Source organism: Sinohyriopsis cumingii, chromosome 15, assembly GCF_028554795.1.
Source record: "Sinohyriopsis cumingii isolate HCF-2022 chromosome 15, ASM2855479v2, whole genome shotgun sequence".
NCBI classification, from domain to species: domain Eukaryota; kingdom Metazoa; phylum Mollusca; class Bivalvia; order Unionida; family Unionidae; genus Sinohyriopsis; species Sinohyriopsis cumingii.
This window is the reverse complement of record NC_142975.1, coordinates 104,082,929-104,101,363: the sequence shown is the minus strand read 5'-3', so window position 1 is coordinate 104,101,363 and position 18,435 is coordinate 104,082,929. Positions and strand designations below refer to the sequence as shown.

Genomic DNA, 18,435 nt, shown 5'->3' with positions numbered 1-18,435 from the left:
CAACGTCATGAAAAATCTTGTTCGTTCATGTACAAACATCTGGAAATACGTGCTCATATTCAAATAATAACTGTTTAAGTTCATTTCTTTCTTGCTCTTGCAAATGTGAAAATTTCTGGTCGAGAGCTTTCATAATTTCTGAACATTTGTCACTCCATTGTCAGTATAAGCCGGTGATATTCCTTCACTTAAATCTTCACTGAGTGGGACAGGTACAACTACATTAATTGCATGTTTAACCTGGCTATCTCTTTCAATATATTGGTACTCCTATACTTTATTTGGATCCCAGGAGCACTATTATTATAATTTAACTCATTTATTTTCTTCTTAACTTTGTAAAGAATGCGTCCCCGTCTGGCGGCAGGCTTTTCCCCAGGATAAGGTCTGCTTCTTCGGAAAGAGAAGGAGAACCCTTTCGTGTCCACACGCCAGTCGACAAAACATCTAGTTCCTGCTGCTGCTGTTGCTGCTATTCTCTCTGCTGTCTCTGCTTCTGATGTCTGTACTTATACGTTAATTCTTCTTTCTCCTTTCTTATTTCCTCTCTGAAAAGCTCTTCTAACAGGTCTTCGGTCATTTTCAACATTCTAACATTCTCTGTCTCTTCAGGCTTCGGTATCAGACTTTGCCCGACACGATGTAAGTTCACGTAAGCTTCGTTCAGCTTGGCGTCTTGAACACATCTTCATAGGAGGTTGAGTCAACAATGTATGGTCAGACTGTTGTTGTTGTTGTGTTGAATTAAAGTGGTGTGCGCTCGCATTGGTCATGTACCACTTGTTTATGATGCCACAGGCACCTTTTTGATTACTATTGGGGGAAGGAATAGTGCCACTTCCTCCAGGCTTTTATGTGTTCACAGAACACTTATTGATTGGGCCGTCAGGTCGAGGTACTATTTGTATACATATCGATCTGGTTGTAAGGCCTGTGTTGAATGGGATTGGACCCAGCACGCACTCAGTTTTCATTCGCATTTTGCTCCGACTAGTGGGATTGGACCCGATCTAAGTTCGCTTTTTGTTAAATTATGATTCGTGCACTGCACGTATGGGTTTTGGTGTCTGTCCGTGGAAAAGGGTGAAAGTGGTTAGGCTCGGGTGGTGGTGTCCTGCCACAGGTCAGTAGTGCTCTTCCAATCCAGGATTATTGTTGGTAGTAAATTCCGTCTTTGAATTTGGTATAATAAACTCGGTGCCGTTTTGTTTTGAGAGAGAGCCTATCGAGGTTATGAGGTCAAGGTTAGTTTCTAGGTGACAGAAGTGTAATCAGTTGGTTTTGCAGCCTTGTGCTGCTGGCCCTGGATGGAGTTGGTGTTTTGTCCATCTTTTTGTTTTATTTGGGGTCCTAATTTCTTAGGTTTGATTTTTGGTTGCAGCCTTGTGCTGCTGGACCTGATAGTCATTGGTTTTTTTGACTAACTTATACGTGTAAATTTTAGGGTATTATTCTATATAGTTGTTACTTTGCAGCATTGTGCCGCCGGGCCTGATAGTCGTTGGTTTTTTCGACTACCTTATATGTGTTTATTTGGGGTCTTATTGCGGGTGTCCCTGATGGCCTATTCTTGCGACCACCTTATACGTTCTATTTTGGGGCTGTATGGTTAGGTCTAGGTTTGTTGTAGCTGTCACCTAGGTATAGACGGTAGAGATTTAGCTGTTAAATTAGGACGTTATAGAAGAGTGGTATGATAGGAGAAGAAGAGTACAGGTTGTTAATTTCACCTCCCCCCTTCCTTCCTGTTTATTAGTCTAGTTATCTATTTGTAGTATGGGTTTTTAATTTACATGAGTTATTTGGATAATTTTATCAGTCTGTAAAAATATTTTCCTTATTGTTTGCCCTAAAAAAAATTTAAGACTATTTGGGTTAATATAGCTAAATCCAGAAAGTATTCCTTGGCGATTGTTCTCGGATCTCTTGGGGCTGGAGATATTCAAGAAGTCTAATCTGGGTTTTTCGCTATTTTGTTAATCTGTTTAATTGACCTAAATTTTATTTGTTTTTGATTATCTTTGTTATTTATATTTTAGCATATTAATTGTTTAGAATCTATTTGTATTTAGCTAGTTCCAGATCAGTTGTCCTTGTCGATTGTACTCGGATCTCGTAGTTCAGGGAGATATACAAGGGAACATAATCTGAGTTTTCGCTATTGGTCTAAATTTGTTATATATTTTATTTGTATAATTATAATTGTTATTTAAATTTTTGTATATAATTCAGTTTTTTAAGGTAAGCTATGATGTTGTAGGTGATATTTAAATTGGGGTTAGAACTATTTAGGAATTCTGGGTATGTATTCGGCGATCCTTTTTTTTTTGTGTTCGATTTTGAATTGTTCCCTTTCTTTCTTTAATCTATTGCATGTGTTGAAGATATGGTGCAGATCCTCTGGCACCCGACAGTAGTAGCAATTTGGGTTGTGAGGTTGTGGTCCTATGTGTTTTCCATAGCTGTTGGCCAGCTTGGTTTTTCCAGTGTAGATTCTATTTATTACTTTTTGATCTTTTCCTTTAAGTAATGGTGGTTTTCTATTTCTGATGGTTTCATTTAGTGTGTTATATAGTTTTCTACCTTTCTTGTTATGGTTCCAGTTTTCCTGCCATTTTTAGTTGACCATGGCTGTGGTTAGACTGTATATTTCACTAACACTGTAAGCCAGTGGTACGTGGTTTAGATCGCTTAGCTTTTGTTTAGCTAATGCATCTGCTAGATTGTTTCCTAGTATGTTTATGTGGGATGGTATCCATAGGAATTCTATTTGTTGTTTGCTTTTCAGTTTTTTAAGTATTAGGTTTGTTTGGTTTAGAAAGTTTCTCTGTATTTGGTGTTGTTATTTAGGATGGTTGTAAGGACGCTGAGCGAGTCGCTTATTATTAGTGTTTGGGGTGGGTTGTTCTTTTCTACCCATTCTAGTGCTTTTATAATTGCCCAGAATTCTGCTGTATAAATGGAACAGTGGTCTGGTAATCGGTGACCATTTCGTATATTTAGTTTAGGTACTGCGTAAGCAACTGCTGTTTTTGCAGGTTCTTTATTTTTCGATCCATCTGTGTATATTTGTAAATGGTTTGGATAATTGGTTGTTAATATTTCTGCTGTTACAGTGCGCAGCTGCAGTTCTTGATTTGTTTTATTGCCGTATTTGGTGATGGTAATATTGCTGTTGGGGCCTTCGTTAGACCAAGGTTCGTTATCGAAGGTATTGATAGTTTCTGTTTGTTTTATTTCTATGGGGAGTAGTTTGGCTAGTTCGTGTACTAGTTTTCCTGTTGGAATGTGATGCTTGAGGGTGGTTCTGAATGGTATATTATATTTCTCAATTGCTAATAGTGTAGGGTGTGTACTGGACTGAGTTTGTAATCTGGCTGCAAATCTCAGTATTAGTTCCTGTCTTCTGGGATATAACGGTAGTTCTCCTGTTAGTACCTGCAGTTCTATTAGCGATGTTGATGGTAGTGCACCAGTGATTGTAATCAGGGCTTTTCTTTGTTTTTGTTCTAATTTTTTGAGACTGTTTATTGGCGCTAGGTTGTATACTTGGCACCCGTAATCATGTTTAGATCTGATCAATGCCCTATATAATGCTAACAATGTTTCTTGGTTGGACCCCCAGTTCGTTCCTTTAAGGCTTTGTATGAGATTAAGGTCCTTATTGCATCTCTTAACTACTTCTTGTATATGGTGTCCCCAATTTAGATGTTCGTTGAAATACATACCCAAGAATTTTTTGAATTTGACATATTTTATTTCTTGATTGTTCATAGTAAGTGTTGGTCGTGGTTTGTTTCGTTTGTGTTTGGGTGAGAAAATGATCGCTTCAGTTTTGTCCTGTGATAGTTTGAACCCCCATTTGTCAGCCCATTTTCCTATGTTATTGAGACTATCTTGTATGTTTTTGATAGTTTTTTGACTGTTAGGGTTTCCAGCTTTCCATATTCCGCTGTCATCTGCAAATTGCGAAATTTCAATTTGTGTGGTTGCCAGGTTTTTATCTAGATCGTTGATCATTAGGTTGAATAGAGTGGTACTGAGTATACTGCCTTGTGGAGTTCCATTTTCTAGGGAGTGTATTTCAGAGTGTGTGTCTCCAACTCTGGTTATTATTTTGCGGTCTGTTAGGAAGTTTTCGATGAAGTTGAACATTCGACCTGTAATGCCATAGTGATTTAATTTGGCTATTAAGCCTTTGGTCCATACTAGGTAGAATGCTTTTTCTAAGTCTATAAATACCGCTATTAGGTTCCTATTTGCTTTCCTATTTGAGTTAAAGGCTAGTTTGATCGCAGTTTCTAGTCTTAAGAGTTGGTCCGTAGTGGATCGTTTGTTTCTAAACCCGCATTGATTTCCAGATATTAATTTGTTTTGCTCTAGGTTGCATTTCAATCGATTAATTAATAGGGTTTCCATGTTTTTGCATATGTTGTTGGTTAAAGAGATAGGTCTGTATGAGCTGACATTGTGGGGGTCCTTATTTGGTTTCATGATGGGATAACTATAGCAGTTTTCCATTTAATGGGCAGTTTATGGTCAGACTGGAGACTGCCTCGCTTTATATGGTTCAAGAGCGGACGCGATAGAAAACATCCCTACGACATTTGTTGGATCGGAACGCTATCATAGTTGATTTTAGGGTGAGGGATAGAGACAAATCAAAGAGCAAGTATAATGATAAAAATTGACAACAAATGACAAACACGTTTTTCAAAACACAACATTTTTTATTTAAACAACTAACAATCAACAATTAATAACACAATAGTTTTTCTTCTTCAAATAAACAAACAAACAATTTTTCAACATCTACCTAATCATCGTTTCTAGAAGAGTGACGATCAAAATAAGTCACTAATGTTCCAAAGAATATCCAAGACTACGTTGATGAAGAAAATACACACAATATTGTCCACACGCCATGGAATATGTGCCTTATAATTTCACATTATTGAATTGTGTGGTCTGGGCATTTCTTCTCATAAGTCGATAATGTCGTCTTCTAAAGGTGGCGATCCATACGAATCAAAATATTGCACACAACCCTCTTTAGGGAAGTAGACGGCTACCCAGTGGGTTCCTGTGAGATGACTGTTGTCTTAGTTGATGACATAAGCGTGAATATCTTGAGGTTTGCGATGAGGCAGTTCATCTTTAGCACACACCACTGGATTTCAAAAATCAGTGTACGAATCGTTTTTTTCCTCGGTAGAAGTCGATACGTATCCAGATGAAAACGAAAGGCTTTTAACAGACTGAGTCTATCGTGGACATTTGCTGGGTCGTGGCCAATAGCCTCGTTTATATTTGTAACTGAAGTAGTGTCCTCCCATAATCAGTCTTCGTTTACTTTGGAAAAGAGCACAATGGAGAAATGATTTTGAGTTTGTGTTTCACTTGTATTTTAACATACTCTCTGTAATTGCGTTCTTTCAATTTCACAGGCAAACCATTAATGTTCTCTTGTAAACTATACATCCATAGATTACTGAGCTCTTCCCACTAACGATAAGTAGTGACAAATCTTAGACCATCGAGCATGTTCCAGGTAAGCCGAATCTTTCTGCTCCCATTTGTAAAGTGAAACACAGTAACGTAAGCACTTGACTTTATCCCCGTTGCCAAAGTAGATAAATCCGGCTCTGGCTAATTCTTCAGGGGGTAGGTCCTCCAAGATATTTAGGCCATTTTGCTTGGAACGTTTGGAATTGACTTTCAAAGCTGAAGTATTCAGGCATACACACAGGGAAAGAATATTCCTCTTTCACAGATTCATTTCGATGATGCTACGGTGAAATCCGCATGAGCTTGCTCATTTTTGGATGACATCAGTAGACGCATGGTATCGCGTGGAGGTTGATATCCACCATGAAAACCAGTAAAGACTCCACGATCGATTTCGCACGTACATCATCAGTTTCCATGGCAGGTGTAGTGGTAGCATTATTAGTCATAGCAAAGTTCCAACGATGTCCTGCTTAAGTAGTCACAACAAAGTTCCCATTATGTCCAACTGATTTAGCCATAGCAAAGTTCCCATGATGTGGTACTAAATCGCTGAGGTCGCAGCGTACGGCATCGGTCTCATCGCAAGGCAGAGCGTCTCAATTCACCTGATAATCACCAAACTTGAATGATGTCTGTTTAACAGTGTTCATCTCTCTCGCTTGGTTTTTGTAGTTACAATGCACTATCGGTCTTGGACGTTGCCCCTTTATATATGCTGACCAATATCGTCGTGACCATACGGTAAAGTGAAGTGGTTGGGAAGTCGCACTAGCATCTGGTACACGATTTGATATACTTTTTCTAAAGGCCGACTGGCGATTTGGTGTGTGGCTAAACGTACAATTTTATGCGGTTCGTAGGTGGTCACTCTACAATTTCCGTCTTGTCCAGTCTGCAAGACTTCTTACAAGACCCCAAAGTTGCCCAGTCCACTGGTGCGATAATTGAGAGTCAAATCCTTTCACTTTACACTCGGTGTGCACTTCTCTTCGTGGGTCTCAGTATTTTTAGGACCAGCACTAGCTAAACTTAGAATCTTGTCATCGGGGTTCTGTTCCGCCCAGGCTCTTAAACGGCCTCCTTCGATGTCAGGGTGGCAGTGACTCAGGCGATCGAAGTAGATGCAACTGTCCGTGTCAAAATACAGCACACGATCTCCTAACAGTCCTAAAACTTCGTAAATTTTATGCGAGCACGTAAGCCGCAATGATGACATTTCCAAATTCGTCGGCTTCTACAAAGTCCAGTTCTTCTTCGTAATTGACTAAGATCAAGTCTTCACAAACGACGTCCACTTGTTTTATGTATTTAGTTTTATCGTGAATCATCTGGATGAACCTTGAAGGTTCTGTCAAATACTCCGTCTTCTATAAACACAGTCGTTGTGCCATTTTGCTCCACAAGCAACTTAACATCACTTAGGCAAACAATTGCCTTCCTTAGTTTTTCTCCACGTGGATTAAAGTGATGCTTTCGTCATCCTCCCATAATTTTTCTCTTTGAATTTCATTTGGTCTTCGGCAGTATGGTACCAGGAAGGATAGCTGCTGAATTTTTGTTTCAGTTTAAAAACGGCATCCACGTAGTCCGCAAAAATGCCTTTCTGAATTTGGTCTCCCTTGAGGCATTTTTCTGTCTTGGAAACGTGATAAATTTCGTACACTTCTGCCAATTGGTATCCCAGATCCAGAGCCTTAAACAATTCCACGCTGACCCACGTTCCCTCAAGGGGCATTCTTCCTTGGTGTGCAGACAAGATCGGTCTTGGCTGTACGTTTCGGCACAAGTACGGCACAAGGGAAACATCAGTTTTCCTTGGCAATGATGAGGTAAAACGGGATGGTACAAGTCCGTGGGAGGCAAGACTTTACATTCAGTCAATACTTCCTGTTGTCAAATGTTGGCCTGTTCGATGTGTTGCTTCAGCAATTGCGGGTGACCTGCGGAAAGTGACAATATTTGCACACGGAATGAAACAGCGAGCACAGGTTCAAGTATTTGATTTCTTCTCCTTTTTCATCGTCCGCTTAGTACAGCAAACAGGTGGCATTCGTATGATTTTAAGTGTCACGTTTAGGATAGCAGAGGGGACATCCGTAAAACAATCATCCGTTAAACTTGTACACGATCTTGGTGTTTTCTAAGTCCCAGCCATCCATCGAATATGTTCCCATGGTCTTTTCGCCGACTCCATTGCGGACGTGTTGTATCCATCTGTATTCCTTTTCACACAAGTAATGTAGCCAGCGTAGGGCTTTGACCGTGTATTGACGCTTGACAAAGTTCTTCGTTTGAGGGTTGATGACAGCCAGTGTGTTTACGGGCATTACTCGTTGACGGTATACTAAGGAACACGCATTGGCGATGGTGAAGGCTTCCTTCAAAGGATCGATCCCTCCGTGCTCCATGAATAATTCCCAAAATTTTCCACAGGAACGCCTTAAAATGTCCACGTCGGAACGACACTACTTGAACATTTTGTCCTGAAAGTCGAAGGGGTCTGAGTCGTGAATCTGGTACCAAGCGTAGAAAGCCTCTCGTTGTTTGGTACTTATGTTGTCGGGTTCGTAGTAGCGAGCCTCAGGCAAATGGGGTAGAACGGCGTGTTGACTGGCTTCGGTATTTAAAAAGTGCGGAAAATAGCCTTTGGCCATTTCTGTTATTCCAAACGTTTTAGGCATTCGGCTCAAACGCATTGCCGAGTAACTCATCGAATCTTTAAACTGCACTGTCCCACTTGCATGGAGATATTTTTGGCTTCGTTCAGAGTGACTTTAGGACGTTCGGTACAATGGTCCGTATAGTATCTGAAAAGAAACTGTCCACCGTATCCTGAAAAAGTGTGAGCCATCACCGTGGCACGGCGATAACAATCACCGTACCGTTCGATGTCCCATTGACTCCACGGCTCGTCGATGGGGTCTGACATCCATTGGGAGAAATCGGCCAGCATGTTCGGTCCCAGAATTCTTTTTCTTCACGTCATTCTGGGATCTTGCTGCAGTGAGGGCAATGACTAAAGATATGCTGTTGGATGTACTTCTCGCGCGCTCCGTGAGCCAGGTAGAAATTAGAAATGATAATGTCAATCTGTTGAATATATTCGAAATCGAAAAAGGTGAATTTCCCTTTCTTCTGGTCATCTTCCTCCTCTTGCCTGGAATGATACTTTTGGATGTAGCATTTGTGTTCCAAGTCCACGATTAGGCCACAAATATGACCTTGTTTCTTTCCTGAACATAAGCGTGCCTTGGTATTATTGGTATGTACGCCTTGTCCACAAAAAGGGCACAATCTCAGCAGTTGACAAACACTTCTCTTCTGCGAACCTTGCGTCTTCAAATGTTGTTAGCAACATGTTTGACTGACAAAAGTACGCTGACAAGCAGGTCATTGCACCCGTTCTTGTCATTCGTCCAAATATGGTTGAGAGGCCATGCATTTTGAGCATTTCAATCAACAATACTTGTATTGCTATCGATTTTTATAGTGATAAGAACATTTCTCACAATGATATATGTATCCCAGGAATCCGGCGATACTGGTAATGTCATCTAAACGTTCATCGTGATGATAGACGTGAATGTATTTTCCGTCTTTGAAATCTTTGCCTCGAAATAACAGAGGGTGTACTTTCAAGGTGTAGCATGGAGCCAAGACGTCTTGCAATTTTTGCATTTCAGGAATGGCACATGGTATGTCTTTGGATAGTCCTGCTTGCTGTTACAGGAGTTCTGCTTCTTTTTGTTGTTTAGTTCGGTCCGATTGTCGAATAGTTTGCAAGGCTCTTTTTCATTCTGGTAAAATAAAAGATTTTGACTTTTAATTGATTTTGGCAAAATGAGTGCTATTTCTTTTCGAAAGAGGTGAGTGGCCCTGAAAAGGATCGCTGGGTGTACTTTATATATATATATATATATATATATATATATATATATATATATATATATATATATATATATGACAACTCAGGAACGGGAAGCAATCAGCTTTAAATGCCTTATACCTTTGCCACTGCCAAGGTCGATCACTAGGGCTGGTATCTCAGGTGTAGTAAGAGGGCTGGTTTGTTTGGCTCAGGAATGTTTTTTTCTCTGTGATCGTAATAAAGAAGTCTGATACATTTGTTTCAGACTCCTTAACTCTGCCAAAATGCCTAAGAGTACCGTCAACGATTGACATTCACTGTCATCCTTCTCTCCTAGACCTTGTTTCTTCTCTGCTGCTTCTTCTTCTTCCTGTCGTTTCCTTCTTCTCGCCTCTTCTTCCTACTGTTGCTGTTGAAGGAGAAAAGCCTGTTCTACTTCTTTCTGCTAATGTAAAAATTTCTCCAATTCTTCTTTCTGTCTCTGTTTCAAATCCTCGACGTGTAGTGAAGAAGGATAAGGTGGCGAAGGTGTAAGGGAACAAATTCTTGAGAATTGGATAGAATATATACTAAATCCCAATTAAAATCGATCTCTTCTGCAAGTACAACCGTCTTGTCTTTGGTAACCGCTGATATGCCATCACTTCTCGTCTGTACGGCCGGTGCACCCAAATTCAACGTCTTCTGAGTTTCCGTCATCTTCTAACAATGTTGCGTGAGATCACTGCGCACAGACGCTAGCGCACCTATATAGGGAAATGTGACATTTTAGGTAGCTCTCTTCGGATTGAATGACAGACACCGCTCTGTGACTGAAGTTTTGTAACGCGTGTTTGGATTGGTGAAAGAACTCAATCCGTTTCGATCCGCTCTTCCACTTAAATAACCGCAGTTCACTTCCTTACCTTCACCTGTTATAATGCCAAGATGTGGAAAAAAGTGAAATCGTCTACCCTCGTATCGTCAATGCTGTTCAACCCGGATTATCCCATGTATGTCAGACCATCATGGACAATTATCCGGATCACCGATACAAGCGTTTGGAAAAGAATAATCTATATGGAGAGACAAGGATGTCTGAAGAGAGTCCTCATCTTTGGACCAGAGGTCAGACGAAGTTTGAGGAAGAGAGTAAGATCTGTGAGATGCCCTCTATTTTAACGGAATGATGTTAACATAAAAAGACAAAGGTCCTTTTCAGGGCCGCTCATATGCCTCGAAAAGATTTTTTTATTGTTGTTGCCATATATGTGTGTTTGTGTGTCTTTGTCTATATATTTACTGTATTTGTATTTGTCTCTCCCTAGAGTAGCGCTTATTCAGGTCAGCCCCTTGCTACATTGTTACCAATGTCCATTACCTCACCTCTTCCATTTTTATGATCCCTATACAACAACCTAACTTTCCCTTGACGCTATACAGGCCCAATATTCCCCATGTTAAATTTCCCTTGACGTTAAATGTGCCCAGGGGATCAGCAACAGACTTGACGCTAAACGTGCCCACGAAATTTTGACGCTATGGTGGCCCACGACCTTTTTGACTGGGTTTTCCATTGACGCTATGGTGGCTCACTATACTACTGATGGCATTCTACACTAAAAAAGGAACCATTCATTCAAAAACTCATTCTGATTAAGCAGCAAAATTCTCTTGTTATAGTGTACACACAACATCAAATGGATGATATGAAAAAGAACTGTGTCAGGGTGTGAGGTAGTATTATGGGTCTTCGACGGGACCTTTAATGTAGCGTGCTTTTACCTTACCGCATTTTAGTATACAAATTGGTGCGTTGAAAGCAGCAAAACATGGGATTTCCATATAACGTTTGGATTTTGAATTGTTTCGATGCCGAGGAAAATACGTCAAATTTTTCAGTCACTTTAATGACAAATAGGGTAATTTCGTAGCTGTAATTGGAAGTGACGAAAAGTACGATAAATTCAATGCACTGTAAATTTCCGAAAGCAGGATTCCTCCTGTGTAGTATAAAAATCAAAGGCAACTGGAAGAGACATCTGGAATAACACGGCACTCCCCTAAAGACAGATGACACATGAGTATAACATTTGTTTTCAACATTTTAGATGGAAATGCACTTGCATAATCAGAGGTGGACTTTGTAACACAGCGCGACATTAAATCATACAGGGAGTAGTATTTGCTAAAAGTAAACAAATACACATTTCAGTTTATAATTAATGGTACCTTACACAGTAAATGGACAAACCATTACAGTGAATCTACGAACAATACACCTTCAACTGCAGTAAACTGGGTAAAATATATAATTCCCAAAACTGATACAAAGCATTGGCCAGATTATGGAAAATAAAATTCTGTATGTCAAGTGTGTCATTTAAGTTAAGGAGATTATAGATTGACGGGACCCATAAAAACGCTTTATTGCGAGCCAAAAAATTGGCATGACGTAAGCCAAAGAGAAAAACAATAAAATCAACATATCCAAGCCAACCGACAGATATTTCAAGCCACCATTTGTACATTGTACACATTTCAATCTCAGATGCTCGAAAACTACAGACATTGCAGATAATAATAATAATAATAATAATAATAATAATAAAACCCAGGATCAAGAAAACAGTGTACAACAGATTAAACGAGCTCTTTTAGAACGACACTGAAAAAGCAATATCTAATGTTTACATGCTATGTATTATGTCAGATCAATCTCTTGTAAAACGTTTCATTTCGTCATCTATTCATATGACATTTTTTGGCATAATTTCCATATTAAATCCATGACTATGCAAACGTTATGTACTGAGTTGTGTTTATTATGCATCTCCTATATGTTCATTATTTACTACGAGGAATGATGTCTTACAAAAATTTAAAGACTTTAGTCCTAAAAGAATAATTAGAAGCTGGACCATTTCTCTAGTCCCATGTACGAAAGATTCACGGGTATGAAGTTTGCTACAAACTTCTGCATGATGAGAGTTATTTCATGAAATGTATATTTGGTAGGTATTCAGGGTCTCTAGGGATTGTTATTATTCCCCAAAGAGTAATATGTCAGAGTCATGAAGCTTATTCCAAGTTGCTGCATGACACCTGCATGCCATTTTTGGAAATGTATTCATTTAAAGGCTATTCAAAAGGTAGGGAATGTCTTCAAGGGATTTGTTGCAGAGAAAGAAGAAAGACATTAAACGTCTAAACGGGTTCTTAATATTGTCCCACGGGGTTAGATTTCATCGGTATGGGGATTATTTCCAATGTTTCATTATTGGTTTGTGTCATATTTTGGAATTTGGTCCTAAAACTATTATTGTAAAGGTAGTGAATGTTCTTGAGGGGAGTTGCTTCGTAAAGTGAATATTTGGAAGATAATAAAGGTCACAGTGATATTTACTGTTGTTCCACATAATTATATTTCACAGTTACGGCGGTTATTCTAAGTTGCTGCAAAATGCATGCACACCATGTTTGGAAATTTAATCATGTAAAGACTGTTTAAAAGTGGGATAGGTATTTAGGGAGTTGTTGCAAAGAATGTGTGTGTTCGTGTGTGTGTGTGTGTGTGTGTGTGCTTTGGATTTTTAGCGTAGTTTTAAATAAAATTCTGTCATATCGCAACGATGTCTGCAGTGTGCCAATTTATAGTGATGTCTAGCACTGGGGCATCAGTCACACCAGTCACATTATCCTAACACCAGGTCGACCAGTCCTAACACTAACCTCTTAATGCTGAGCGCCAAGCGAGGTAGCTGTTAGTGCCATTTTTGTAAGTTTTTGGTATGACTTGGCCGGGGATCGAACGCACGACCTCCTGCATCCAAGGCGGACGCTCTAACTACTTGGCCACCGGAGCGGTCTGTTGCAGAGAAAGAACAGTTGGAAGATATTAACGATATAAGGGGACTGTTACTATCACCGAGTTGGGTTATATCTCACAGCAATCGGGATTATTTCAAGTTGTTGCATGACACCTTACTAGCCAGTTTTTGGAACTTGGTCTTAAAAAGACTAATTTAAAGGTAGGAAAGTTCTTGAGGGCAGTTGTTGCATCAGTGAACATCTTCATAATATTCATGGTTTCAAGGGGATTTTAATATTGCCCCATTGAGTTATATTTCATAGTTATAGCGTGCTGTGTATATCTATATTATGTGCATTTTTTTTCATTATAATATTGTATAAGGGTCGTTTAGCTAATGGCATTTTTAAGGCTAGTGCCCTAAATCGTAGTCTGCACTTTAGAGACGAGTCATGTATAGTGAGTACCTTGTTTCTTTCATAGGTTTCAAGACTGGGTCAAATTAATAGTTCAGGTAAACATCAAGTGATGCAGACGTTGGTCGTGGGTTTTCTGGAAAAGGATTCCTGACCTATTTACATATTTTTCGAAATAAAAAAACTTATATATGTAAAGCCTAAAATTTCAATTTTCGCTGTTGCGTATTATCTTTCAATATATGATAATTATTACACGAAATTAGAATACCGTGAAATACTAATAGTTATGGAGAGTTATTGAGAGTATCGATTTATTTATTTAATTAAATAATCGTTCGTTGGAATTACAGTGTACTAACGTTCATTTGAAAGCCATTTGTATTAAAAGCTGTATAGGAATTGCCGTAAATTCATTTCAAAACCTTTTAGGATTATATCAGTGATATTTTAACTGTGGACACCTCAGTACAGTACTGACATCGTTCAGAATATCGTAGGAACTCATTCGCATTACTCGGAACTATTGGAATTGATATAAATTTTGGGATTGTAGGAGCTCATTCATCATAATGTAGGTTATTTAAAAATTCTTTTGCATTGTATTTTAGGGAAATAAATTATAATTTTCAATAATACAAAACATGTTGGTTGTGATTTTGTCTTGTTACTTAGTCTAAGACCCTAGAGTTGTAACAGGTGGTCATTCCATGTTGTTGTACAATGCATGCATATCATGTTTATACATGTAATCATTTTTAATCATTTAAAGACTATGTTAAAGGCAGGAACGGCATTCCAGTGTGTTGTTGCAGAAAAAGAATATCTGGAAGATATTAAAGGTATAAATGGGTTTCTTTGTTTACCTCCAGAGAGTTTTATTTCACAGCTATGTGATATTCTAAGTTGTTGCATGATGTCTACATGCCATATTGTTCTGCTGGTATTTTTTAACAATTAATGTTCTTTTGATAATTTAGTTTCTTGGGCCTTCAATATTGCAATTTTATGATGCACTGAGTTATTTTCCCTAGTTATGACCGTTATGTTCTTGTCAAAGCCTTCAGCAACCACTGCCAGCATAAAAGAGTTTTCTGTTGGAGATGAGTGGTTTCACCTGGATCAGTTTGTTATCATTATCCTTCTTTAGGACTGTCATGTGCTGTTCACTGCAGCGCCCGTAATCCAGCGCACGCGAACACACACACACACACACACACACACACACACACACAAACGCACGCACACACACACACATTAGCATAATATATACGTTTAATACTGATATATTATATTGTTATTTTAAAAAATAATAAATTTAACGGCACATCAGTGGTTTTTTAGCATTAATAGTATATAATACAACAATAAAGATAAATTCTAAATAAATTTAAAAGAAGCAACATACACAGAACTATATATATATATATATATATATATATATATATATATATATATATATATATATATATCACGGAAACTGTTACTGAATGAGCCCTGTTTTCACGATATGTTTCAGTGTCAATGAGTTATCATTATTTCTCAATTTAATAAAAAAAAAATTACAAATATTTAACTATTAAACTACCGATGAACAGTCTTGCATTAATTAACTTTATTATATATAAAAGCGCCATTTTCTCCTGTAAAATTGGGGTTTGTGTCCTTAAATGCATATATTAACTGCTGATTACCTGGGAAATGATACGAAATATCAGATGTAAGTGTCATATTTAAATCCAAGGTGAAACATGATAATATTTGACATGGTCCGAATCAGCATGGTACCCTAATTTGGACATAATAAGCTTGGTCCAAACAAGCGTTACGTTATTTATATCGCTTCAAAGGGCGACGCAACTTCTCGAGAAAGAGTGCAACAGTCGGGATTCCGAATTGTTACGTGATTCCAAGTTGGAGACCAGCATCTACGGTCTACACCTTACATGCACAGAGTTTAGAAAATAAAATAAAAAATATATTTAAAAAATGCTGGGTTTACTATTGTGTAGCAAAATGAAAACGACACCAACATATTTCACCTCGAACCTCAGTGGAACCATTTTTAGACCCCGAGGTTTCCTTTTCGTATGCCTTATATGGATTGCTTTCCCGATGTTATCAACAGGTATGTAAACTTTTGAACTTTTATGAGCGCATATAATTTTTGCTGTTTGCAACATCCAAAACCCAGCTATAACATCAAACATAAAAATTTATCAACAGTAACACAGACCAGAAGCTTTAATTTAATGATTTTACTCATACCGCTACGATGTATGCAGTGTGGCCGTTCATAGGAATGCCTAGCACTGTGGCATTGTGCTGCAAACATGTTGCATCATGTCCCACTCAGTCATATTATCCTGACACCAGGCCAACCAGTCCCAACACTAACCTCTTAATGCTGAGCGCCAAACGATGTACCTGTTGATACCATTTTCATAAGACTTTGGTATGACTCGGCCGGGATCCGAAGCCGCGACCTCCCGCATCCGAGGCTGACGCTCAAACACTTAGGCAACCGGAGCGATCCAGAAGGTAAGCGTCTTTCAGATGCTCAGAGAGAGACTGGAACAGCTTGCCCATTGAACAGAAAACAGTCCTGGGTTCCAAAGAATTCATCAGCCGGTTCAGAGATGGTCTTTGCGTACTGTAAATATACTTTATTTTAGCAGCAGCATTTCAACTTTAAGGTTACCAACTTTACTGAAATAATCAGTAACTGGAGAACTCGGCTCATTTCGGAGTCGGTTCATAACAAACCGACCCATTACAAAATCGGTCCATACAAATTGTAGCAAGAAATCATGAACGTCAAGGTTGGCCTATACCGTCAAACAATATCGGTTTCGGTCCAAAGTTTGTATTATTATTGTTTTGTGATCCCCATCTTTGAAATGTTATGGCTTCTTGTTATGTTTTGTGTGTGTGTGTGTGTGTGTGTGTGTGTGTGTTGTTTTTAATAATATTGCATTGTTAGTCACACGACTACACACATCTCGCAACCTATTTGCCCATGACATCAGAGATCCGGCAGTCACATGGTATCAACAATAAACCCGTCTAATGTAATTGTAAACAAATTCGAAATTATCCAATGGCAGTCACGACGTGTTTGTAACAGAACGAAATGACACATCACTCTGAGCATATTTATTCGTAATACAACGACAAAACATGTTGCGGTGAATTCCAACCGTGGCGGTGAATTCCAACTTTTCGATAAGCAATTGTCTCTGACTCTACAACCTATAATACACGTCCAAATATCAATAATGGGCTGGTAAGAGTAAGAGGAAACTAGGACTAGTTGTTTGTTGAAAGACTGACGAAAGATTGTTTTAAAATTAAAAAGTGAGGAAAACATTAAATTTCTTTTGTAAATGGGTGCTTTGAGGAAAACACATATATGGATGCTGACCAATGTGTCGTGTGTTTCAATGTTTATACTGCCAAGTAGCATGCACTTGTTTGTAATTCGTGTAACTTATGGCAGCACAGATGATGAAATAAAAGGTTTATGACGGTCTGTATTATTTGTACTTGATCACACCTTTAGGTTGACCTCATCCAAATATGTCTACGTACTTTAACATTGATTTTGCAGTATGTATTTCTCAGGGTGCATATGTTATTACCTTCCAAGGAATATGGAAGTATGAGGTTAAAAAAGAAATGAATAATCGCCATTTAAATGTATGACAAAGAATATTACATCCATATAACTATTAAATAATTCCAGGACAGATAGGCCTAGTATATAATTGGCTATGTACGCAGTGGATTGTTTTGGATTGTCCGATTTCATTATGCGTAGAAAATGTTAGCGGGCCAACACTGCTATGGGTCTTGTTGTTCCAGGATCAAATGTTTTGACTTAAATCCTGCACCCATAATGCCTGATTGAAGTAGTCATCTTCTTAGGTAAGGTACGGTACGATAGGAAAAGGTAAGATAATGATGGATTATAACTTTCATAAGAGATGAGAAGGTGAAATAAGATTTATTTAACGTTGGCACTATTTAAGATCTAATGAGCATTTTACCGACATTACATAAACTAAAATGAGGTTTTACAGCAAACATGATTAACAAGACATACAAAACACGGCATAATACATCAATGGAACAAAACACACAACGCATATTTTGAGACATGAGCACGGAAAGAATTTTTATAGTCAGTGTATAAAATTGAATTTAGTATCTGGATAAATTAAACATAATCCATACAATTTAGGATTAAAACAAATATAATTCTAGAAGAGAATTGACATTTAAAATAAATGTAGATGCACCAATTTAGGACCATAAAGCAAGCTTCGATGCCGCTTACTCTTAACACTATGGCACTTGATTAGTATATAATACAAGGACCCATAAACAACAAACGCTAACACAAACATTAGCTGTCATCACGGTGGAGGAGTATTATTTACAGCTATTACATTTTCAGTCTTTACCATTCAATGATATAATCAATCTAAATGAATTGAAATTCGATTGGCATCTAAAGTGGTTTGAATGGTAGCTGCATATCTAAAATATCTTTTGCGAACTGTTGAGGTTTCGATTCTTGGACATTTAAGCTATTTGCATATCTAAATTATATTTCTTGTGTTTAAAACTTATTAAATGCCCAAACACCTTAGTGCCCGCTTATTTAGTATTGTGAAAGCCTTTAGAGCTATAACCCGAAGTCTACGCACATTCAGAGTTTTCGCATTTTCGCCATTAAGTAAAGGTTCATGATAGCTGCTTGTGAAATCATCATAGACAAATTTCAGTGCACGCCTTTGTAATTTTGTAAAGTTTAGTATTTTCATATCAATGAAGAAATGCCAGGT

At 38.3% G+C, this 18,435-nt stretch overlaps 1 protein-coding gene across 4 annotated transcripts in view; it reads left to right on the top strand.

Moving 5' to 3' along the window:
- Positions 1-15,525: 15,525 nt before the first annotated feature.
- Positions 15,526-18,435, top strand: part of LOC149782405 (inactive tyrosine-protein kinase 7-like) — a 107,975-nt gene continuing 105,065 nt past the window's right edge. For 3 of the 4 annotated variants that reach the window (XM_089933792.1, XM_089933790.1, XM_089933793.1), the window contains exon 1: positions 15,526-15,713. In XM_089933792.1, coding sequence (XP_089789918.1) covers positions 15,575-15,713 — 139 coding nt within the window. In that variant the 5' untranslated portion in view covers positions 15,526-15,574. Of the gene's footprint in view, positions 15,714-15,990; positions 16,127-18,435 lie in introns of those variants that run through there. The other variant, XM_089933791.1, reaches the window with a different exon arrangement.